This window comes from Sinocyclocheilus rhinocerous, unplaced genomic scaffold (genome assembly GCF_001515625.1).
Source record: "Sinocyclocheilus rhinocerous isolate Xijiao unplaced genomic scaffold, SAMN03320098_v1.1 scaffold865, whole genome shotgun sequence".
Lineage (NCBI taxonomy): Eukaryota > Metazoa > Chordata > Actinopteri > Cypriniformes > Cyprinidae > Sinocyclocheilus > Sinocyclocheilus rhinocerous.
The window spans coordinates 315,573-341,122 of record NW_015646167.1 but is presented as its reverse complement, the minus strand read 5'-3'; the positions used below and the strand labels follow the sequence as shown (position 1 = coordinate 341,122).

Here is a 25,550-nt window from a genome sequence, read left to right as displayed (position 1 = left end):
ATCCTATTTTTTTTTGGCATAAAAGAAAAATCAATAATTTTGACCCATACAATGTATTTTTGGCTTTTGCTAGAAATATACCCCAGCGACTTAAGACTGGTTTTGTGGTCCAGGGTCACATACATACATATATATATATATTTTTATTTATTTTATTTTTTTTGCATAAAAGAAAAATCAATAATTTTGACCCATACAATGTATTTTTGACACACACATATAAAATGTTTATTAATGTAAACATCTAAGTAGCTGATTCCATTTTTAATTTTTTTGCCAAAAAATTTTGGTTAGAAATTGTATATATATCGATGTAATTTTAATATTACTGATATACTATAATATTTTTTGTTCATATTTTTCTGCATTTTATTTTTTATTTATATTTTCTGTTTTCATTTTAATTTTTGCTGATGTTTCAGTAATTTTATTATGTTTTTGTATTTTTTATTATGTCTATATAGTTTCTAAAACTGAGTTTTTAGTTTAGTTAGTTATTTTAGCACTTCAACTTTAAGTGGAAATGGAAAATGTTGGCAACTAGCTTACAGTTTTTTTTTTCTATTTTATTTCAGGTAATGTTTATTTCAAGTAATTTTTTTAAGTAATTTTTATGGTTGTAGTTTTATTTAATGATAGTAACCCTGATATGTATAAATACAAAAAAGGATTCTAATAATAATTATACACACACACAATTTTTTTAAGTAAAAAAACTATACAAATTAAAAATAGTTACCAGAGTTCTGTTTTGTTAAGAGAGTTAATTATATATATATATATAATATTCCATGTATTGCATGTCTCTCAAATAATATAAATTTGTAAGAACTGCATGTATATTAAACACACAAATTAAATGAACTGTAAAATACTTTTCGATTAGTATATCACAATCACCTCAGCTACCCACTGAAATCTGAGAAGAGACAGGCAGAAAAGATTCAGCTAGATACATATGAGTCTGGATCAATTTAACATCAGGTCATGAGTAAGGTAGAGTAGCATAGGTGTCTTGCAGTGTGTTTCTTGACACTGTTGAACTTACGGCCTTGCTTATTTAGACGACAGAAAGAGAGAGAGAGAGAGAGCAAGCATGCCTAACTCTCACTTATGACTGTGGGTTTAATCAGAGCATCAATCTCTAGCAGAGGGGAAAAGAACAAAAACCTAATCTAATTACACCAGATCATTCAGAAGATGAATTAAAGACAGAGATAACGTTACAGACAACCACGTTAAATCACCCAACACTTCCTCTCTCTCACACACACACTCACACGCTCCCTGTTTTTGCAATAACAGGAAAATGGTCTCTCTCTCTCTGAGCTCCAATCATGAGGGATTAAAGCCAGCGATTATTCCTGGTATTTTAGCTGGTTATCATGTTAACCTCTAGGAATGAACCCCAGACATTCACATTACCGATATTAGAAAGACAGAAAGGTGAAGGACAGGAGGAAAAGAAGTTAAAATCTCTTTCAGTCTTTTCTACAGCATTAAAACATGAGCCCTGTGTGTGTGTGTGTGTGTGTGTGTGTGTGTGTGTGTGTGTGTGTGTACAGGTATATATGGTTTATGAGGACACAAATGTGTATAATGACATGGGTACTACAACGTAAACATAGTTTATGAGGACACTTCCTGTGTCCCCGTAAAACAAAGGGCTTAAAAAACAAACAAAACGGTGTTTTATGAAATTCAAAAATTGCCAGTAGTTTTCTGTGAGGGGTAGGTTTAGGGGTAGGGTTGGTGTAGGGCGATAGAAAATACAGTTTGTACAGTATAAAAACCATTCCGCCTATGGAGAGTCCCCGTAAACCACAGATACAAGTATGTGTGTGTGTGTGTGTGTGTGGGGCCACATGAAGGGCAATGTTATTGCTGAGATGTTGCTCTTTCATAGCTCAAGACAGGGCTTCACAAACTTTCTAATTCCACAGACACACAAATATGAAAAATGCTCTTTTTGGAAAACGCAAGGTTAAAAACCTCTGGATCAGATGAGTTCTCAGTCGTCTTATTCAAGTAAATTTATCAGATGCTTCTCTTAAAATTGCTTTGTTTACTTTGTTGTTGTTTGAAGAGATCCGATATAGAGCACTAAAGTTAATGCAAACAGCTAAGATAATCCGGTTTGAATTTGATGAGAAATGTTTGCATTCAAATTTAAATATATGACTTTTGATTTGGTGTGGGTTTTAGTTTCTTGGAGGATCTGAGTGCAGCTGTAAATCAAGATCTAAACTGAAATTTCTTATAATATAATAAAAATAATCATTAAAAATAATAAAATAATTTAAACGTTCAGCTCAATAACTCGTTTTTAATTGAAGAACATTCAGTTCTTTACATTTCTAAAGTCATAACATGAATCAAGGTTAATTTAATATCAATACTCCCATTTTGTGGATTTGAATTAATAAATTATTATTATTATATTAAAATATTTTTCTCTGAATTAAGATGCTAAAAAACAAACTCAAGATGTAAAGTAAACTTCTGTAGTCACAAAATGAATCTGGCTATTTTAATATCAATACTCCCATTTTTTTTTTTTTTAACAGCTTTGTCAGCAGAAATAGCTAATTTTGGGAACCCTTTTAATATTATGTTGGACAACAGGGGCCTTCGAGTCAAAAAGTTTGAGAACCACTGATCTAGGAGACACAATTGAGCTATTAAAGAGATCACATTCGTGATTTTTCTTTCCTGTGGGTGGTGTTGGTCTGGACGAGTTCAGCTTGATGCTTGGCATCCCTTTTTGGCTTTTTTCGGCTCCTGACACAACTGAGTGGCAGCATCCTTGCCAGACACCCCTCCATCTCTCCCGCAGAAACGAGGGAAGAGGGACGAATGGGATGGAGAGATAGAGCGGACAGACATGAAGAATTGTTAGAGAAAGCAGCTTGAGAGGAAAAGCAGGTACGGCGAGAAGATTACAGCCAAGAGGTGAGGAAACGAATGAGAAAAAGAGAGCGAGAGTTAAAGAACGAGAGGATGTGTGGAAGCAGAAAATGAACCGGATTTAAAGACAGCTGCCAATGAAGGGAATAAGTGAATGAGATAGAGACACACAAGAGCAGAAATAGAGAAAGAGAGAAGTCTAGAGGAAGAAAGACAGGGTCCTAATCCCCTAACAGACAGCTTTGTGGCGTGATTGACAGCCGAGTGCACTACACTGGGGCGGCCCTGGAGGGGGTCTCAGAGGGGTGTGAGTGTAGGGGGATTATCCACCCATCGCTCATACACCCCTAAGACAGGGTCAAGTGGTACAGGCCGTTGGCTCTTGTTTTCCCACTCACTTTCACACGTCCATTGAGCGACTTGCTCTGTTTTGTGTATGCTTTTGGTTTGCAAATGTCGCCTTAATATGGACAGATAAATCAAAACACCCCCTTCTCTTCCCACCCCTGTCCTTTCAGCATGCTGACATAATTATGTTTGCTTTTAAAGACAGATTCGCTCAGTTTAGCTAGCTGTCAAACCGTGTCGTGACTCAACAGAAAAAAATACATTTTGAGAGAATTTTGACAAGATACAACTTTAACAGCGATATCTGGCAACTTTTAAGTTGATTTATAGACCTTAATAGGTGTCTAAAAACCCACAAGTCTCATTTAAATGAGTACAAAAAGACATTTTATCGCATTTTATGGTGCAGATGCTGAAAAAAAGGAAGAAACTTTCTAGTGATCATGTGTCAAGCAATGTGAAATTAAGTATACACTATCATATTAAGTATACTTAGCTAGGATTTGCATCAAAACTTAAGGCTAAAGTTGATGCATGTCTTTCTCTTATTCAATGAGACAGAAAATAGTTTCCATTGACAAAAAAAAGACTAACAACAAAAACTATGAAACAATTAAATTGTGAAAATTAGACATCACACAGGATCTTAAATCTACAGTTCACCCAAAGATGAATGACTTTTGAATTAGATTTGAACACTATTTTCTTTTTTTCCCCCCAGACAAAACCATCATGTGGCTTTGAGAAGACTTGAAATGCAGAGCACATGGACTTCTTTTTTTTTTTTTGGTAACCATTTACTTTCACTAAATGGAAACGAGCAACTTTACCTGAGAAAATCTTTTTAAAAAGTAAAAAATTTGGGGTGAACTGTTCCTTTAAGACATTACAACACAGTAACTCAGTGTAATTTTATCTCTCATAGCCTCATTTTGAGTTGCATTAAATAAATAATACTTTCCAATACTGCCACAAAATCAAAATGGATTTAGTTTTAAAATTAAAGACACCAAAATAGCAAAAAATAAAAAAACACATTCAACACTTCACAAAAATAGTTACACCCCGAACGATCACATTTGTGTCCCTGGACCACAAAACCAGTCTTAAGTCGCTGGGGTATATTTGTAGCAATAGCCAAAAATACATTGCATGGGTCAAAATTATCAATTTTTCTTTTATGCCAAAAATCATTAGGATATTAAGTAAAGATCATGTTCCATCAAGATATTTTGTAAATTTCCTACCATAAATATATCAAAACTTCATTTTTGATTAGTAATATGCATTGCTAAGGACTTCATTTGGACAAATTTAAAGGCGATTTTCTCAATATTTAGATTTTTTTGCACCCTCAGTTTCCAGTGTTTCAAATAGTTGTATCTCGGCCAAATGTTGTCCTATCCTAACAAACCATACATCAGTGGAAAGCTTATTTATTCAGCTTTCAGATTATGTATACATCTCAATTTCGAAAAATTGACACCTAAGACTGGTTTTGTGGTCCAGGGTCACATTTCATGATCTTACAGGAGGACTTTATGAACCTGATCTTGTCTGTTCCTGTCTGTGCTCCAATTCCGATGTGAATAAATAAATTATCTGTACTGCAGGGACTGGGGGAGAGTGCAGCTGTTTTCCTTCATGATGTGATATTTCCCTCAGAAGAGAGACGGGCAGCACCCTGCGGCCTGAGATGTGAGGGAGGCAGAGGGAGAGAGAGGGGGAGTGCGCAGGGTGAGGACAGACCAGTTTCATCTGCACCCCATTTCACTTCCGAACCCAAGCGAAACTCAATATCCCGGCTCCTACTGAGTGCGAGAGACAGATACAGGGAACGGTGCTGCCTGACGATGCCTATCAAACTCCATTCAGCCCAGATCTGGGCACTTATTCATGGAAAGAGAGAGAGAGAGACTAACATGAACCAGGTGAGTAGGAATACATGCACAAATGAAAACTCTGGAATGCCAGGCAAAGATAGTGTGTGTTGCACTATATGAAACAAGACACACTGTACCGCTCATACTAAGTGAGTGTTTGAAAGCATGTATGTAGATATGTGTGTGTGGCATCATGTTGGATGGGGCCACCCATGCTAAAATTTCCAGTGAACGCAAAAAAAAAAATTCACTGATTGCATATTTGTGTGCATTAAATCACAATATACAGTCTTTGTTTACATTTGCTGTCCTGACTAACCAATCAGACACGTGATACCTCTCAAAAAGCTAGCGGAACCAATCACAGAATTAAAAACGAAACATTTTCTTCTTTAAAAAAACGCAATTACTTCATTTTCATGGTTGAAAATTGTTGTCACTTCCTAGTATTCAAAAATTCGGATACTTGTGATACTACAGATCTCATGAATTTAGACACAAACACGCTGAAAACACATGAACCTGTCAAAAATGACCTTCATTTATCTTATAAATATGTCCAAAAAAAAAAAATCCAACTATTCACCATGGATTCAACCCAGACACACTATACACAACTCTACACACACACACAAAGCTCCATCACTTCTGCGCTGCGCAGTAAAAAGCTAGGGGAGTCTTTGTCTCTGCCGCCCCACAAACCCCCACACCCTTCCGCCTGGCATTTTTAACCCCCCTTCCTTTAGATGGACGGACAGAAAGAAAACCTCTCCATCTGTTCTCCCTCCCATGGCTTTGGAGTTATACTACAGCCGGACTCCAACAGAGAGAGAGATGCAGGGAAAACGCACTACTGAAAAAGAGGAGGAAAAATGCAGAGAGAAAGAGAAACAAAGAAAAGTGCATAAGGACGGGGTGAAGGAAAGGTAAAGGGGGATTGATTTTCTTGTTGTCCAGCAGTACAGCACAGAGAAGGTGTGAGTCACACGGTCACTCACAAATGCAACTAATTTACTCAAATACTCAAGACACAATCTGTGGAGGTTTTCATTTTTTTTATGTTCTGATTGTGGAAATACAAAACAAAACAAATAAAATAAAATGTTTTTTCCCAGACATTTTGGGTGGGGGAAAAAAATCTCAACTCAACTCTAAAACAAAATAAAAAATAACATTTTAAAATAATTTTGTTTGCCAAAACAGAGGCCCAGATATTTTAAACAAAGAGAGGCCCAGATATTTTGGGCGAAAAAAAAAAAAAAAATCACAAAACAAAACTTAGGCATCACAAAATTATAAAGTAGGGTATTAAAAATAAAGAATTTGCTAAACATTACACTAAATAGTATCATTAGTGTTTATAGTCATATAATGTTTTTAAAGATTAACTTTAAATAAGCGTCTAATATTGGCTGATAATCAATATGGTTCTGATATATTGTGTTTTGCAATCTTGAAACAGTGTTTTGATGCCTGCTGAGTTGGCCAACTTGCTTTTAAAGGACTTTGACTGACAGCGTAATCAAATTTGCTAAAATATTTACCATAGAAACATTCAAAGAGCACAAGACAGAGAACTTTCTGACGTGTCCTGTGACTTTAAAAATCAAGAGCATTCACAAGAATAACTGTGTGTGTGAAAGGGCGTTTGAGGTGTTCGGACTGGCACAAACCCGTCAAACCACCCACTTCAAAAAGACACAAGCAGAAACACAAGGAGAAACACAAGCAACTATTTAAACCCAGCACGCACACACACACACGTGTAACATAAGAGAGCGACTGGATTAAGAGACAGGAAAACTAATAGAAAGAGAGAATGAAAGAATGAGGGGAAGGTGGAAAGCAAGGGGGATTCATCGAGCGAGGCATAATTTTTGGCAAATGATTCAGTGTTTTAGCAGAAGTGCGTTTGTGTGTGTGTGTGTGTGTTTGAGGTCTTTCGGTGGAGACCTCTTTTGTTCTGAGGGGAGGAGAGGGAGAGGGGGCAGAGGAGGAGAGACTCCAGAAAGCGAGCGATACGCTACTGAAGGAGGGAGAGAGGGCGTCCGGCCTCCTAGGAAATTTAACCCCGAAGTTGGATGTGAGCCAGCGCTCTGAGCTATAACATTTTTTAAACAGACGTACACGTTAAAGCTTTTCTGCAGAAAGGAAAGAAACAGAGAAACAGAAAAAAAAAGAAAAAAAAAAGTATGAGAGAGAGAAAAAAAGAGGTGAAATTCATTGGCGACTGCACTCAGAAGTGCATCTCAAGGCTGGGCTGAATTCTAGGAAATGCAGCTGAAATACTGAAGCATGGCATCAGCACCGGGGGTCAAACTGGAGCTGCCGCCCAGCTCATGAATACAGGGTCACCCTGCCGCCCCCGCCACCCTGCCTGCAGTACTGCCAGTGTCTACAAACACACACAAACACTTAACACTTCTCTTACAGTTGAGGAACACTGCTGTGAACTATGCCAAGAAACCCAAAAACAATGGCGGTGTCATCTGATATTATAGTCATTTAATGAAAGCTTAAGGGATGCATACGTTTGAACTTTAAAGGAAGTTCACTCAAAAAAATCTTTCCATCCAGTGCAATTCTTAAATCTCAGATACGCTCTCATTCAATTTAAATCTAGCATGTCAAGACATATCACATCAGGTTTGACGTCAATGATATCAAATGTAATTTATTGTCATTAATGTTGTAAAACCATGGTGCGAAACGTCTTTAAGTGCCATAATGAGATGTTTAGTGAATTCGATTTGAGAGCTAAAACAGAACATTTTCAGCAAATCAGGACTTACATTTTTCAAGGTTCAAAGATATTGTTTAACTTTTTATATCGTGTAAGTTGTTTGGACTCATTTTTGGGGTATTGCCAAACAACAGCATCAAAGCTCATTATGAAAAGGAGTAGGAATGCACCAAGATTAAAATTCTGGCTGATAATAAGCCGAAAATTTTATTTAAAAAATAACATGGCATAATTTATAAAAATCTGAAAATTATTAAACAGAACAATTAGTCAAAACAAACATAAAAACATGAAATATTAAAAATAAAATAAATCATTTAAAATGCTAGTGAATATATCTAATATAAACATATGCATTTAATGTGCCATACAACAGCCTCAAAGCTTATCATGAAAAAGAATAGGAATGCACCAATATTAAAATTCTGGCTAATTAGAAGCTGAAAATTAAATATTAAAAATGGCATAACATTATTATATTACAATTAGGAAAAACAAACAAACAAAAAACACTCAAAACATTTTAAAATCTAGTGAATATATTCAATATCAATCAATACAAATAAATTCTAATATTAGCTGATCACTTGTACTGGTACCGATATATCATGCATCCCTTGAAACACTCTTGAAATTCTGTAATATACTCCTTGGGTGTTCCATGAAGAAAGTAAGTCTCATAAGAGTTTTGAGCGGCATGAGGGTGAGTAATTGATGACAGAATGTTTATTTTTGGATGAATAATTCCTTTAAGGGAACTGATTCAGCACTGATTACAACTGTTTACGGTAGTAATTATAGTCTCCATCATTTGTTTTGTCCATGTAAAAAGCGATCAATGACAATGGCAGGAAACAGCACTGCTGGTGGGACTGGTTTATGTTTCCTAACATGACGGATTCTTCAAGCTGAAGTGTGCAGAGGAGCCGTGGGAGGGCCATGGTTTCTCGTTAGGCTGGAACGCGGCCCTAGCGCTGTCACCAAGTGTGAGTGCTGCGTTCTGTTTTCTATAAGGGAAGACTGTGTGTGTGTGTGAGGCAGGAAGCCTTCAGGGTCGTGATCCATTGACCATCTCTCACACTCTGTAAGTAGGTCACGTCAAATCCCAGGCCCCCTAACTGACAATTACAAACTGTCACACAAACACACACGCAAGGGCATTTTGGTCATTTTGTCTACTCAAGCACTTACAGACAAATCAACTGATTACTCGAGAGGAGTGGGGGGGGTACATTTGTGCTATTTTTGTAAATGTTGTTCTATTTACATTTATAAAATTAAAAACAAACAAGCTATATATATTCACAGTTCAAAAGTTTGGGGTCTGTAAGATTTTTTAATGTTATTCAAATAAGTCTGAATATTCAAAGTCTGAATAACCAAATCACCAAAGCTGAATTTATTTGATAAAAAAAGTAAAAGCAGCAATATTTTGAAATATTATTCCATTTTAAAATAACTGTTTTTTATTTTAATATATTTTAAAATGTAATTTATTCCTGTGATGGTAAAGCTGAATTTTCAGCATCATTACTCCAGTTTTCAGTGTCACATGATCCTTCAGAAATCATTCTAATATGCCGATTTAGTGCACAAGAAACATTTTTTATTATTATCAATGATGAAATGCAATTTAATACTTCTTCAGGATTCTTTGATGAATAGAAGGTTCAAAAGAACAGTATTTATTTGAAATATAACTTTTGTAATGATATAAAATTATTTCACTTCGACCAGTTTAATGCATTCTTGCTGAATAAAAGTAAAAAAAAAAAAAACTAAAAAAAACTTTTGAACGGTAGTAAGTATGCATATACCCTTGGCCCTCCCTACAAACCCGCATTTGTTCCTGATGTATTTCAATTTATCTCAAATGGTCAGGAAAATTTCATAAAGAGAGAGGCTTTAGAGGTCCTAATACACACACACAGTATTTTTAGCACAGGCATTAACACAAATCATAGGGCCTCAGTCAAAATCAGACAACACTTATCACTACAACAGCACAGTCAGACGCCATGGAGGACAGGAAAGGTTTGCACATTGTGCACGCTTTGAATACATCTGCAGATGTCCCAGTTTCCGTTGATAACTGCTGTTCCTCTCCTGTCTTCTGACTTTGTGCGTTCTTAACTGTAGAGATGACGATGCAAATGAAGTCTGGCTCCATGTGTCTGTCTGCCGCTCTCATTTACAGCTCTGAGATCAGTCACCTTCGGCCCGAGCAGTGACACTGACCCCATTACAAACCCCGAGACCGACCCCAGAACAGACAGACAGTAATCACTGTGTACAGATGGCCAAACTGACTTCAAACCGCCTGTATCCTCTGATTAATATTGACCGCCTATGATTTTGGCCACTAGAGAAACACTTCAAAGCTGCAGTATAGAGTAAACGGTGCTATCTCATACAGATTTTAGCCCTCAGATCTTTAGATCTGGAATCAGCCATGTAAAACTTGCCTTTCCTTTGTTTTCCATATCAGAGCTGATTCCAGATCAAGGCAGACAGAGAGGCAGTGGAAGTCAATAAAAGTGGGCCCGGGTGACATGGGCTAATCTATAGTAACATGGCGGTTTTCCTCGGGCTAATTAAGTTTACAATTCATCTAATCAACTCTGGGGAAAGAGGAAGCCAGAAGAGAACAACAAGAAAAAGCTTCTAATCATGCTACGGTGTGGTCGGTGGTTGCCAGGGTGTTGCTATGTAGTTGCTAGAGTGTTGCTTAAAGGCCAAAAGAGTCAAAAATGCACATTTTGGTCTGTAAATATGGCTTGTATCCCTCTTTCAAATGTATACTATACTATTAAAAATATTGGGGTCGTAATTTTGGGGTCACCAAGGCTGCATTTATTTGATCAAAAAGACAATAAAAAGTAATATTGTGAATTGTTTTTCCAATTTAAAAACTGTAACTGTTTTCTATTTGAATATATATTTAAAATGTAATTTATTCCTGTGATTCCTGTTAACTGCTTTTTAAAAAAATCTTACTGAATCTCAATGAAAAACATTAGCAAAAACATTCTACTAACTGAAAACAGTATATCATATCAAAACTCAACAAGAAACAAAGAAGGAAAGCTAGAAAGCAAGAAAGAAAGCAAAAAGCAATAAAGAGAACTTCCCTGTCTCATTAGCCAAATCCAGACCTGATGGTATGTGTATGTATGTGTGTCTTTGACCCAGGCTGGACCTTACGGCAGCAGGAGAAGATGATCCTGATTAGTAAAGGCGGTCTGTGTGAGAACTAACCAAATCACACACAAACACACACACACACACACACACACACACAAATACACAGACGGAAAGCCTCCTGCCCAACGCTCATGTGACCCTTTAAACCTGTGAATGGAATTAGCCAAGAAAGAAAGAGAGTGAAAACAGAAGTGAAGGTCTTACCATCTGTAGCAGCAGGTGGGTGCAGACCCTGATCAGCTTTATTACTCTTAAAAGAAAAAAAAAGAAAAGGAAAAACACAAGGAAGACAGCGGAGAATGAGCTGAACTGATTCCCTGTTTCATATTCGGTCCGTGTTCGAATATTAGAGAACTGTCATCACATACCTGCACACACAAATACACAGATTCAAACAAACACAGAGTGATGAGAGATGTTCAGAGCGAGACCACACACACACACACACACACACACTCTCGCACCATGCTGCAGGGGTTTAGGAGGCCCGGGTCCCCTGGGGGCCCGCTCTCAGCAACACACTGTTCCCCGCCCGTCAGCATGAGTTCAACAATGAAACGGTGTGTGTGACGATCTACATCCTTTCAATTACTTCTAAATAGTTTAAATTAACACCCCACAAACGTCTGGATGTATTTCGGCACACAGAAGTGTGTTTGTGTGAACATGTGTTCCTTATATTTGCATCACACAGCCCCTGAACACACTTCTGGCTGTCTCCGCAGGGAAGGCGCCTTTGTTTCCCCATTATATAGCCTTGTATGTGTGGGTGTCTGGTCTGCAGGCAGGCTGCAGTTATTCTGCCACATCAGCTGAGAGCCATTTTCACAGCTCCTGTTGCTGAGACCTCGTAAAGCCTCCAGCAAACCCAGCACCACACACACAAACACTCACAATTTTCCCTATTTCTCACTGCAGGGTACTGAGCAGACGCTATATAAGAGCTCAAAAATGCTATTTCACACACATTCATGCTATACACCCTTTATCTAATATACACATACACGCACTTGTTTACTTAGCTATCTAAAAGAGGAGAAAACATCGTTATATAAATATATAAAATATATAAAAAATAATACAAAATATTTTTTTTAAATTATATATATAAAATTTTTTTTACAATGACTAACCAAAAATCAACCCTAAAACTCTCAAAATGATTACTTTCTAATCATCAAAGAATCCTGATATATATAGTAATATTTTATAATATTACTGTATTTTGATCAAATAAATGCATGCCTTGTTGAGCATAAGTGACTTCTTTCAAAAACAGTGTGTGTGTGTGTGTGAGTGTGTATAAATACACATTTATTTAACATTTGGGGACAATTGCTCCCTCAAAACATAGATAAGTAAACCCATAAGCCCACACAAGCACATACTCGTACACTACACTAACTTTCAGCAGCACACCAGCATTTAAACTCTCGGAAATAAAACCAAATTTCCCTTGACCAAAAGAGGTGAATCCAGTCAGGAAGCTTAAATGGATCTACTCAGTTTAGCAAATTAACACGGATTCAATCCTCTAATCCATTTGCGAGCGTGTCAAAAAAGAAAAAACTTTCTATGTTTGTTTCTACATTTACATTCATTTAGCAGATGTTTATGCAAGGCGACTTACAAATTAGGACTTTCTGCACACAACCATGTATGTCAGTGACCTATTGAGATTGTCTCTATTCTAATCCCTTCTCCCAACGACCTCCCTCCCAAATTTCCCTCGTACTTTGCCTCATCTTAAGCCTGAGATCAGTTAACTAGCGCTTTTATCCAAGCCCAATTAGCCTGCGATAAATTAATTATTAAAGATCCAGTGGGGCTAACATATTTCTTTGAGAGCGAGCGCTGATACAAAAGGCCCATCACGCGTACACACACAGACCGTGTGACATTTATGATAACACACAAATCCTTGCAGTTACCCACATTCGCTCGTCTGAATTCATTATCGGAAAACCCCCCACAGGTTTGAGCTGGATCTGAATCTCTGAAACGCAATTACCGAAACGCACAGTGATTTAGACAGAAGAACACGGAAACCTTCTGAACCGTTAGTAACCGTTTGGGATCAAATTACCCAATCCACATCTTAACATAGTCAATTGTAAGAATTACACAGCCCTAACTGACCCCTCAGAACATCAGTCAGAGATGTGTTTGCTCATCCAGAAAGAGCCGGGTACCAAGGACACACAAACACACTTTGTCTTTCTTGTGTGTATACAACGTATCAGGGGGTGTGAATGTCAGAAGGTGAAGGACACTTCCCAGACAAGCTGGCTCACTGAGAAACACCATTACTGTTTACTAAAAAAAGCCCTCCTGCTTCATGCCTTTTCAGTCTCAAGAAACCATTTTTCATGTACGCCCCCTTAATTAAATATACATTCCGTAATTACATTAAACTGCAGTGTCTATGAACAAACACAATTTTTTCTTTATAGATTTTTTACCCTAAGCAGACAATTTCAAGGCATCTTTGTGCTTGACTTGCATTTTCTTAAGCCTAACTCAAACTGACATTCATGGCTTAGAAGATATTGATTTCTGTACATTTAAGGATGCGCCCCGCTGTTCCTCCCTCGTCTCCCGATCCCTCTTTCCTCCCATCACTTCTCAACTCCTTCTTCATTCCTCTGAAGGCTACACATGTTTCTAATTTCGCACAGGGAGGAGAGTGGCAGAGCCATCGTGAGAGGGTGAGATGGAGCAGTAGTAGTGACGGAGAGAGTGATGGGATTGAACGGGTGAATAAAACATTCAACAGATGCAGGACCTCATCTTCAAAGCACTGAGGAGCAGAGGTTCACTGATCCCTATTAAATATACAGCACTGCCAACAATGTAACCTGCGTACAGCTACTTTTAGAGCGAACTGTGCAGACTCCTGTAGCCTGGAGCAAAACCACAGGGTGCAGATGTCTTTAAGTGCGTGTCTGCGCGAGCAGCCAAATTTACACTGCACATATTTTCAATTTAAATATGAATATGGCGACGCTGTGTTTGTGTATGTGGGTTGTAAGAAAGAAACCAGACTTTACATTGCAGTGTTCAAGCTACCATGTGGCACAATAATAAGTTATTAATACAAGCAAACAGTAGCTACTTAATATGTAATGTATAGTGCATGTAAGGCAGATTTCCAGGCAAATTAATGCCATTATTTGGCCACTTTGATATTGTGAACCATTAACCATGCTTCATTTGCCAATTCAACTGACTGTCCATTTAAAACAACACATTTTCGTTTTCATTTTTTGTGAAGTGTTACTAAGTGAATGTTTAACATGTTTATGTGTAAAATAAACACTGACTGACTGCAATGTACAGTTTCAGCAAAATGCGAGTTTCCTCTTAATTGTGAGCGTTTCCCACTGTGAAAATAAGCGAATTCGTATCATTTAAAGTGCAAAGAATGCTTCTCTCACTCCCAGGTAAAGGTCAAGCAAAGTCACGGTCATGCCTCTCACCCGTGCGCGCTGCCATTTCAAATGAGGTCCCCACAAACCCCTGCTAGATTAACACAAGCAACACCAACAAGAACCCTCATTAAGAGCGTCTACCAGCGGCCACTGGGACAGAATAAACCCCCTCCATCCCCCTCCCAGCAGCATCTGTTGAAGAGCAGAGCCCGGTATATGCGCCACATGGACACATTAAAAACCTATTCGTCTTTCAAGAGCTCGTGGCACCACTAATAGCCCCTCATAACCCACATACCGATTTAGACCGGGCACACAAGAGCTCCCACGACGCCGGGTGTCCATTTAAACAAGCTCAGTAATGACAGAAGGACGAAAGAAAGGGGCCTGCTCGACCATAAATCGTCGTTTATGTGCCGGACACGCCGTTTGCATGGGATTCATTGGCTCCCCACTAAATGAATTCACAGTTGCTGAGTTGCAGAAACCTCCCCCTTATTTACACATACGAGAAATCTATCCGTAAATTACCCACTATTCCTTCCTGCGGCAGAGAAAATCGTGTCACCTCCGTGACTGGAGTAATACATTTTGCAGAGTGAAATGGGACTGATTGACCATCTAAAGTTAACACTTGCGTGTAAACACTTTTCACTTCAGGTGTTTCCACGTTAACTCCAGTGTCGATTAAGAGTGAACGTTTACACTTTTTTTGCTTATACTGTCCTGACAGCAGATAAATTGCTAACTAATAATAATCCCTAAGAAGTCGGCCACAGTGCTAACCCGATCTCACGAAAGTGCGTATAAATAGTACGCCAAATAAAAACGAAAACTCGTGGTATTGATACGCAAAAATGGACTTTGGCGTGTATATGCTACGCGATGGGTAGGATTAGTGTTGTGGGGTAGATGCAGGGCCGTTTCTAGGCATAGGCGAGCTAGGCGGTCGCCTAGGGCGCCACCAGCTGAAGGGGCGCCAATGAGCGCACGTACTGGCACTTTTAAGCAGGGTTGTGATAAAGAGTGGCACGGTCACCCTGAAATATGACTGCCGCCCCCACTGGATCCCCCAACATTATTGGGCTAGAGCAGTGTTTCCCAACCGGGGTGCCGTCTGTCGAGAGCAGGGGTGCAGTGTAAAAAATATTTTTTAAATATTTTTAAATTGCTAAAATATTCAAAAAAGCATATATTATATAATATCCATTTCTGATGTCGCCAATAATTAGAGATGCACCGAAATTTCGGCTGCCGAAAATTAGTTCACCTAATTTGGGGGGGGGGATAGGGATTTCGCAAATTGGCTAGAAACGGCCCTGGGTAGATGCGTATCATATGCACGCCAAACACCTGCGTAGCATATACACACCAAAGTCCATTTTTGCGTATCAATAACACGAGTTTTCGTTTTTATTTGGCGTAGGGCCTACTATTTATATGCATTTTCATGAGACCGGGCTCACAGTGCTGTGCCTTCACAGTTCTAGTTTACATTTCAGTTTCTTCAAAGTTCGAGTTGTATTTTACAGAGTGTCACCTATGAATAAAAGTGCAAATGGTTCTGAATTAATGTAAACATTTTTTTATATATGGCCGGTGTAAATGTTAAAGTTTACACCTTGGCAGAACAAGCTCTTTTGTTTTAACTGCTGTCATGACAGAAGTTAAACTGGTGACTAAAACAGCTCTGAGGGCTTCTACACGTTCTCACAAGTTGAAGCAAGAACGTTTTACAAAGGTTACATTGTTTAAATGGCATAAAAATACTTGGTGTTGAGCAACTAAAATTCATGCCAATCTAACTGGAGCGTATCTGAAGGAGAGGCAGTGAAACAGTGCAGCGTCAATAACTGTGGCGGCTACTGTCGTAAAATTCCTTAACGCACACCGTCAATGAAATGTGGCATTTATTAGGCTGGCGACATTGATGCTCGTAATTTCTGCACACTCGCGATTATCCACTAAGGGGCTTGTCTGCGTAATAGCGCTCAACAGTTTTCTTTCCCCCTGCGAGAGACGTTACAAAGCCGTCCTCCAACGATTTGTGCGAAAACACGAGGCGTTTGACCATCTCCATCTCAAAGCTCTGCTTAAATAAACGCCGTGCCCAATGCCTTTAGTTGCGGCTCTTACCTTTTGTTCAAGGAATTCCAGTAGATGGGCTCCATGTTGGTCGCCGTGATCCCGAGTAAATCCACTAAGAATATCAGGAGAATTCCCAATCCATTTTCACAGCCCCGACTCGCCATTTGAAATCCCGAATTCCGTCTATTTACTCCCATCAAAGCTGTGTGGGATAGGCTACGCTCCCAGAGGTTGGAGATCTCTGGACACGAACAAAGCGTGTGTGCTTCAGGTGAATCCGTCAGTGTGCTCAGGAACAACGTGTTTTGGGAGCCTGCATGGATATCTGCTAAAACACACACACACGGGAGGATAGATTAAACAAATGTGCTGTCTATGTGGATTTAAGGAGAGAATTCCACAAAAAACGTCTTTAGGGAAAAGTAGCTCTTGGACAAAACTCCGCCGCAATATCAATTCCCACTGCCGTTTTGCTGCAATTTTCCCTGCAAGAGTTTACTTTTCCAGTATTTCGTGATGCTTATTGTTTTTTCCCGAGGGGTTTAGACTGGACCTATCTTTCCAATTCCCTTTTCACTCCCGCTTCATTCTGTTATTCCGCCGAATTAGGACGAGAATATGATGGTTTGGAATTAGCTTTTCCTCGCCTCTTCAGAAGAACATATTGATGCTGGACAGATCTCGCTGCTTCTCTTTCTCCCCTCTAGTTCTCCAATTGGATTCTCCTGCTTGACTCCTAGATGCCAATAATTCCGTATGCACTTGAAATGTTGAGACGGGCAACAAACAATCCAGATAATTAAGGGGGGGGGGGATTAGCAAAACGAAACTAATTAATGCAAATTAAAAACAAGCATTTCAAATGGACACAAATTTACAAATGTGCCGAGACTGACAAAATTATTGCCAGATTTTCCAGGATGGAAAAAATATTGCAATCCTTATTCATGGGTCTCGGTTGCAGGGTATTTGAGAATGTGCTCGGATGTGGCAAGTCATTAGATAGTTCATTTCTCGCCTGTCCTGCTTGGATTCTCTCGATGTGTCTCTCTCTCTGGCTGCAAATCCGACTAGTGAGACTTGTTCCTAACGCTCGGCGCACACTGACAGACTGAGTTGTTTTGAGAAAGAGAAAGAGAGAGAGAGAGGCGGAGGGAGGGGGAAAGGGGAGGTGTGCGTGCTCGAATAAGAAAAATCCCATCTTCCGGCTGGAGTGCGCACTAACGGAGCGGATTTTTCTTTGGGGGATTTGTTTTTTCCGCATGTAGAAGTGCTATTAAATCACGTCAGTCACGAACACATCCATATACCATGCAAACATATTTCCCAACGCTCATGTAAAGGATTCTCTCCATAAATAAATGATACCAGTCTCAGAGCACGTACATTTTTGTGACTGCTTCTTTTTCCGTTTGATATGATGATCGTGATCCGCGGCACCCGATCACACCGATCAGCGCTGTGCATTCAGAAGCGACGGCTTACGGCGCTACAGCGCCCCCAGTGCATTCGCTGGTAACGGTGCATGTAATAACATTTCAAGCTGGTGGTAACGACACTAATGACAAGCTTAGTAAGATATGCAGCAGATAAAGAGCTTGTTTAATAAATATCTCTACCGTCCAATTGAAACTGCAATGATTTTCAGCGTTCTGCGTATGTGAGAAATCGGTAATTAATTGTGTTTGTATGCTTGTCATCTGAAAACTACAATTAAGAAGTGTATAATGGACTTAAGTGCTGCTTATGGGAGCCAAGGCGAAAGAGTAAAACCTTGCCTACACTGACACCCAGCGGTGAAGTACTGATACTACAGTCCAATAACGCTTTACAGATGGCACGCTGCAAATCTTGACAGCCATATCCATTTTATATAATATTAATATAATTTTATGTAATATTAATATAACAGTTAGAAACGATTAATCCATCCATTTCATTCATCCATCCATTCATGTCACATTTATTTTATATTTTACTGCTGTCCCAATTCATCAAAAGACTTCAAACGGCATTGTTTAGCATTATTTATTTAAATAAAGCAGAGTAGTTGATAAATAGGCTTTTTAACGACTAGCAAATGTTTAATAAACTGGGTTGTTTTGTTTAAAATTTTATTGGGCCTTGTAGCAACAGTTAGCAACAGCATATTTGTTTTTATTAATTTTTTTTTACCTGTAATATCTGCCTATTTGTCATTATGGAATCTTGCTGTGAAAGGGCAAATATATATTTTTTCATGCAACAATTTTCTAGTGAAAATGTCTAGTATACTGTTCATTTGGATCACACAATGCATGTTAATGTAATTAAAATAGGACTAACAATAACAATGTGTAAGCTGCTCCAGGAAATTATTACATATTTAATATGTTGTTGATCAGTAGTGTCAATCACTACACTATAATGTAAAATAAGACTAATAGGGTATTAAATATGCAGAATTGTTTATTAAAATTTGATCTGATAAACCAATTAGTTCAACGTAGTTTTACATGCAGACAGCAAAATGTGTAGTACTCACTTTTATCTTGCAATACTGCAAAAATGTATATACTGTACATATTCTATTTATTATGAAACCGATGACATGTTTCATTACAAAAATGCTTTGTAAAGATAAATGTATTAATGAAAGTATATTTTAGATGCCACAACTTGTCATCTTTTAACATTTATACAAATGTTTCAAATGGCTTTAGACAAAGTACAGCGTGTAGTGCAGGACACTGCTGTGACTGCTAGACACATGTCATGTCAAATACCCCGACAGTGTGATGTGAGAACACTGCCATCACAAGTTAGGATGTGATCTCATCAGTCTGTGTCGCAGTGTCCATGAGACCTGGCTCTCTCCCCAGTCTGCGCAGTTTTAAGAGGTAATCAGAGTGGAGGGAGGAATCAGTCAGGTCCACAAACCGCCTGTAGCTGGCCTGCACCTTCTGAAAGACAGAAAGAGAGATGGAAGAACACAAACATGCTGATTAAATTTTAGTTAGACAGGTGGATCATCATAATGACCAAAGATGGAAACGTCCTCAAACAAAAGGTCAAATGTCAATACTGTTATCTATTAAGACAAGGAGGAACACAGACTCATGGGGAGAAACAAACTAAGCTTAATAAGAACCAAACGTCAGAGGGTGTGCTGGCATGGGAAGAGAGAGAGAGTTCTGTTATTCCGTCATTTTGTTGCAGGGTGTTGCAGATGCTGGATTTGAGCGGGTCCCTTTTTAAAGCTGTTCATTTATTCATGATGACCTCATTACAACGGCTGACCTTAAACTCTGCTTCATACTGAATGCGCTCCCTGCAGGCCTGCTCCAGACTGTCCTGCAGCTGCTGTATACTGGAACACACATGCACCGTCATGCACGACTTCAAAACATTATTAACAAAAAACAAAAACAAAAAAAGAAAAGAAAAGAAAGGAAAGAAAATTGGTGGAGAAGCAGTGTTGATGACGACAACAAAATCTATAAAATCTAGGATTCTAGTAGAAAAGGGAGAAGGTAGAGAGATACAAAGAGAGAAATTGATGACATTTACAAAAGGTGGGAAGGAAGGAGAAACAGAATAGCTGAGATGCATCACAACATGAAGCTGGGGTGCGCAGGAGAGTTTCATCATGTGTATTGTTACCTGTTTTGTAGCTCAGATATCTTCTCTTCATGTCTGTCCTGTAGGGCCTGTTTCTCTCTTTCTGCCTTAATGTCATACTCCTCACGAATACTTCTCTCAGCATCCTGCACATACCTCCTCACACACTCCTGACAGGCAGAGGAAGGGAATAAGCAAGGTGAATGACTCACAACTCTACTTGATTCTGATTGGTCAGATTCTAAACTTTGCTAATTTTGTTTCTTCAACTATTTACATAGTTGATATATGTGACCCTGGACCACAAACCCAGTCTTAAGTCGCTTGGGTATATTTGTAGCAATAGCCAAAAAAACATTGTATGGGTCAAAATTATCTATTTTTCTTTTATGCCAAAAATCATTAGGATATTAAGTAAAGATCATGTTCCATGAAGATATTTTGTAAATTTCCTACCGTAAATATATCAAAACTTAATTTGTGATTAGTAATATGCATTGCTAAGAACTTCATTTGGACAACTATTAAAGGCGATTTTCTCAGTATTAAAATTTTTTTTGCACCCTCAGATTCCAGATGTTCAAATAGTTGTGTCTACCATAATTATGTCCCCACTGGATGCAACGAATGCCTCGTTTATATTGGGTTTTCGTGTTTTTGAAGGGTAACTCTTAGCTGCATTACCGCGTAAGTGGGATAATGTAAGCGGCCAGTCATTATTGCTAATTAAATCAACTGATTGTACATTATCCAGCAATTTTCTTCTATATCTTATATTTATACATTATCATATAACTATACATTCTCTGAAGAAGAAGTGGATGTTAGCCATGCTCAACTTATACCATTATGCCAGTGGTTCTGAGTGGTTGCTAGGGTTTTTAGGCCGATTACATGTTGAATCATGGTTGGGCAGCCGGTGAGAGAGATCACTCTGATTGGCTGTTGAGCTTATGCTGGGTATACACTTCACAATTTTCAAAGTAACCTACTACACATCACACTACACAACTGTTTATCATGAAGTTGCTGTGATTTGCACATTACACATCGGATCAGCAACTGGGGGTCACACATTATACAATGTGATCATCACTCACATGAATGAGCATCAGTTGGCCTCAGATTTCAGGCTTTTGTCTGCAATCTCCAGAAAACTGTTGGCGAGTGAAAATCAGGCCTAAAATCGTGTAGTGATACCCGGCATTAGAGAACCACCTGCTGGTATAGCCAGTTATTTCCTCTCACGAAGGCTATAGTCTTTGCAGTGTGTTCAAGCACAACTATTTGTCACAGACACAGGAGACGTAAATCGACAACACAGTCGGCTTTCTTTGCTGCTAGTGTGTCACAGCCTTTATGAAGCTGACCTTAAGGAAGGTCACCCCAATGTAGGTCTATCTGATTTACCTATTGTGGGAAGCAAACATCCCACCTGTGTCTCTTCTCGTACAGTGTGTATTATTTTCTCTCTGGTCTCCTCTGCTTCTTTGTGCAGCTGTTCTTGCAGCTTCCTGCAGGCCTCCCCTATGGCCTGGACCTTGTCTTCCTCCATCTGAGCCCTCAGGCCTTCAAACTGAGCTCTGAACTGGGCCTGCAGCTCGACCTGGAGCTCTCTCCTCATTTCAGCCTCCAGCCTGTCCCTTGCTTGCAGGGCCTCTTGAAACCGGGCCTGCAGACTCTGGAGAAGAAGTGATGGAGAACAGCAAGAAAAAAACAGAGGGAGAGGGATTAAAGTGAATAGGGAGGACAGAGAAGGATGAATTGAAAAAGGGAGAGAAGAAGAGATGATGAAGATGTTGGGGTGAAACCGGAAAGTGGGAGATGGAGAGGTAGAGAGAACACAAGGAGACAGCGGGCGTTAGGGAGGGAGAGAAAGAAAAGGATAGATGATCAGTGTTGGCAGGGCAACTGTACTGGGCTTTTGAAGAGGAGAGTCATCTCTGAGTTTGGCTGCTGCTTGCTTTCCCTGGAGAGCAATTACACAAGCAATTACACCCTATTACAAAAGTTCTTCTGATTTCTCTGACACAATGGCAAAGCTTTGACTGCTATTGGCATTGGTGTAGCAACCGGATCATTCATTAAATCTGACACTCGGATGCAACGAGGAGAGAAGTTGAGGATTATGCTGCTGCTGCTGGACACGGAAAAAGAAGTTAAATTAGAAGCTGACTCTTTTTATCAGAAAGTTTTAATCAAGTCCTAATAAAATCTCTCTGGACTGCTCCCCTGGAGACTGAAATATGGCTTTTTGAATTCCAGGCAACAGAGTGTTACAGTCTAATGTGTCTGTATTAATTACTTTTTCGACATGGTTCACTTGAGGATTGCAAATATTCACCTCCTCTTGGAGTTTAAGGGCAGCGTGTTTCTCCTTCTCTGCCAACTGCTTAAATTCCTCCATGGCGGGGACATCAGGCTGCTCCCATTCAGTCGCAGGCCGTGGATTGACCAAGTTTGGAGCCAATTTTAGGTGGTCGTCTGTTCTAGCTTTGGGAGATGACCATGGACATAACTGTTCTCCTAGTTCTGAAAGAAGTGGTTTTAGCATGAGTGTCAGTGGTTGAAACAGGTGGCAACTGATCATAATCGTAAAAAATTACATATGGCTGTTAAATAATATAAATGAAAGATCTTATGCATGCCTCATGAGGAAATGTCTCAGATGCACATAGGAAAGGAAAACCATAAATGTTATCTCTAATATCTCACTCGTTTATCCTGGACACTGACAAGATTTAATGGAGAGCAAATGAAAACTTTGGTTTAAGTCTTTCCACATGTTCCTCCTGTGGACAAAGACCCACATGTCTCCTTCTAGAGTTTCAGAAAGAAAAGTTTCAAACTGTGCTCAGATTTGCCAAGATACCAAAGTCAGCAATGTAATGAGATTTTTCCAAATATTTCTCATCAAGTTCTTACAAGACTAAAGAATGTGAGAATTTCTGTCCACATTCATTTACAATACAGTTCTATACACGCAATGACGACAACTGTCCTATTTGTGTATACTTTTTATTTATTTTAAGGAATTTCAGGAGAAGAATCACAGTCACAATTAATACATAAATGAAACATAACCAAAAACTCCGTATTATAGGGACAGTTGACCCAGAAATAAAAAGTGTTACGTCATTCCAAACCCACACAATTTTCTTTCTTCTATGGAATATTAAAGAACACATTTTTGAAAACTTTTTTTTTTCACACAATGAAAGTCAATGGGGTCCAATGTTGTTTTGCTGTTGAACAACAAAGTCATGCAAGTTGAGGCTGAATAGAATTCTGAATAGGTGAAATATTCCTTAAAGACTTTGAGTGAAATGTCTTTTTGAGTTCTAAAAGAGCAACTTCTGAGCAAGTAGACTTTCCTTTGGGTGAGTTTATATATTTTTGTTTCTCTCAAATACTTATTCTTTCTTGTGCATGAACTCAAGTATAATTTTTGACCTCTCTTTGTACATTTCTCTATATGTTAGACAAAAGTCCAGTTGCAGACACTGCGGTAGTAAATGCCAGAGTCATTAGGCTGGACGTGGGGAGGTTGATGGCACTGATTGCTCTGTGTTTTGCTCTGGTTGTCCAAGGCAGAGAATGTGCTGTGCTGCCCTTCGGAAAGAATTCAGATTACACTACTGGAGGAGAACCTAGATGTGACCTGGTACAAACTAATGAAGGCTTGAAGAGACTGTATGTTTGTGTAGTATTAAGGCTACACTCACCCAGAATGTGTGTGTGGAGCACTCTCTGTGTGCTTAGAGTCGTCCTGTTCACCATCTTCTCGAGAGACCTCGTGTCCCACATTTTGCCTTCACACTCACTGCACCTTGGTCTACACAGAAGCACCAGAGATGGGCTCTTAAAAACTCCCAATTTCCTGCCCTCCACCACGTCTCGTTTTCTTTTGGGATTTGTCTTTTCTCTCAGCCTTTGACTTGCTGATGGTCGCTTAGCAACATGGACAACAAAACAACAGACTGTGCTGCTTAGCATTCAAGAATGATTTGATCCAAGAGATTTGAGACAAGATGCCTGCCAGCGTGTGTGTATGTGTGTGTTTGATTGTGTGGAAGTGTTTTATGAGCAGCCTCCCACTGCGCTAGTCATTTGAGATGTTTTGCTTCAGGGTTCATGCTCATTTGTGGGTCACATTTTGTGCAATCTAAAGAACCCAAAATGGAATATAATGCCCAAAATGGAAGCTAACAGATATTTTGAAGCCAAAACATACGAGAAGATGTGACCGAAATAATTTGAAACACTAAATCAAATAAAAAATAAATCCAAAAGCTAAACGTATATTAAAATAAACATTATTTTTAATAGTAATAAATATAAAATTAAACAACTAGTTTTAATTTTTCTAAAAACAATATAACTGTTGCTTGCCCATGCAAAAGTTTCTGCCATGATGCTAGCTGTCCCTACGGGAAATGCCCACTGGAGTGCCACAGGGCTCGGTACTTAGCACTTTGCTTTTCCCTTTACATCAAGTCAGTTATCCTCACCTCTGACAACTAAGTATCCTCATGAATCACTGCATATCTGATAATATTAATGGCTGGATGAATGCCCATCATGTGAAGCTGAATTTATCAAAAAAATGCTGTTAAGTAGTTAAATCAGGATTGTAGTTCTAAGGGGGTTCTAATGTCTCTAGCCTTCCTCTCGGTGTATCGATCAGAAAACAGGAGTGGATTAAGGGTCAGGTTCGAAGGGGTTTATAGAATACTGCAGAGGTTTATTGGGTATGGGTGTTTGTGGTTAATCAGTCATAGACGCACACTAACCCATACAAATCGACGATACATCTCCTGGAACCAGGCTAGGTCTGTCGTTCGTCTCATTCTGCTGACTCAGCGCGGTGATTGACAGGAGCGTTAAGCCCCGCCTTTCTAACAAATGCTGTTCATCCCTTTGAGGAACAAGCTTTGCCAAGACCTCATCATTCTCAATTCTTTTCACCCACACAGAAAGCAAAGAACCTTATCACACTCAACAACTGCCTGTCATTGCACCCACGTACAAGTGACATTCATGCTTTATACAATACAGTTTATACAGTTTCAAAGCAGCTTCAAAGTAATAAACAGCAAAATAACAATGACACAAATTTCTTTAAATATGAGAAATTCTGTAAAGCAGCTCTAAAAAAAGACAAGTGTCATTATTGAGTGCAAGTCAGTTCAGGTCAATAACTGTCAATGTTGCAAAATCCATCCATTATAAAACAAATTTGATTCTGCTGTAAAGAACTGGCTTATCAATGGCCAAACCAGAAACATCAGATTCGTCCAGCAGAACATCCGCCATGTCACCTGGGACCATGTCACACCTTAACTT

The 25,550-nt window shown here is 39.0% G+C and overlaps 2 protein-coding genes across 2 annotated transcripts in view; both read right to left on the bottom strand.

Moving 5' to 3' along the window:
- The window catches only part of efnb3b (ephrin-B3b), a 76,618-nt gene extending 58,892 nt beyond the window's left edge, over positions 1–17,726 (bottom strand). Inside the window, exon 1 of the mRNA XM_016510949.1 lies at positions 16,653–17,726. Within this exon, the coding sequence (XP_016366435.1) occupies positions 16,653–16,801 (149 nt within the window). The 5' untranslated portion in view covers positions 16,802–17,726. The remainder of the gene's footprint in view (positions 1–16,652) is intronic.
- A 1,679-nt stretch (positions 17,727–19,405) lies between these two features.
- LOC107707046 (stress response protein nst1-like) lies at positions 19,406–24,011 on the bottom strand. Its single transcript, XM_016510922.1, has 6 exons — positions 23,930–24,011; positions 22,549–22,736; positions 21,640–21,885; positions 20,247–20,374; positions 19,884–19,953; positions 19,406–19,546 (listed from the first exon to the last, which is right to left on the bottom strand). Exons 1-6 carry the CDS (start codon positions 24,009–24,011, stop codon positions 19,406–19,408), a joined length of 855 nt encoding a protein of 284 aa, XP_016366408.1.
- Between the last annotated feature and the right edge of the window lie 1,539 nt (positions 24,012–25,550).

What these genes read in the sequence shown, in the direction of transcription:
- LOC107707046 (XM_016510922.1), bottom strand. Translation starts at nt 24,011, where the DNA reads ATGTGGGACACGAGGTCTCTCGAGAAGATGGTGAACAGGACGACTCTA. An exon ending in CCCTTAAACTCCAAGAGGAG is followed by an intron (nt 21,886 to 22,548) that starts GTGAATATTTGC and finishes CTTCTTCTCCAG; the next exon opens with AGTCTGCAGGCCCGGTTTCA. An exon ending in ATATCTGAGCTACAAAACAG is followed by an intron (nt 19,954 to 20,246) that starts GTAACAATACAC and finishes TGTGTGTTCCAG; the next exon opens with TATACAGCAGCTGCAGGACA.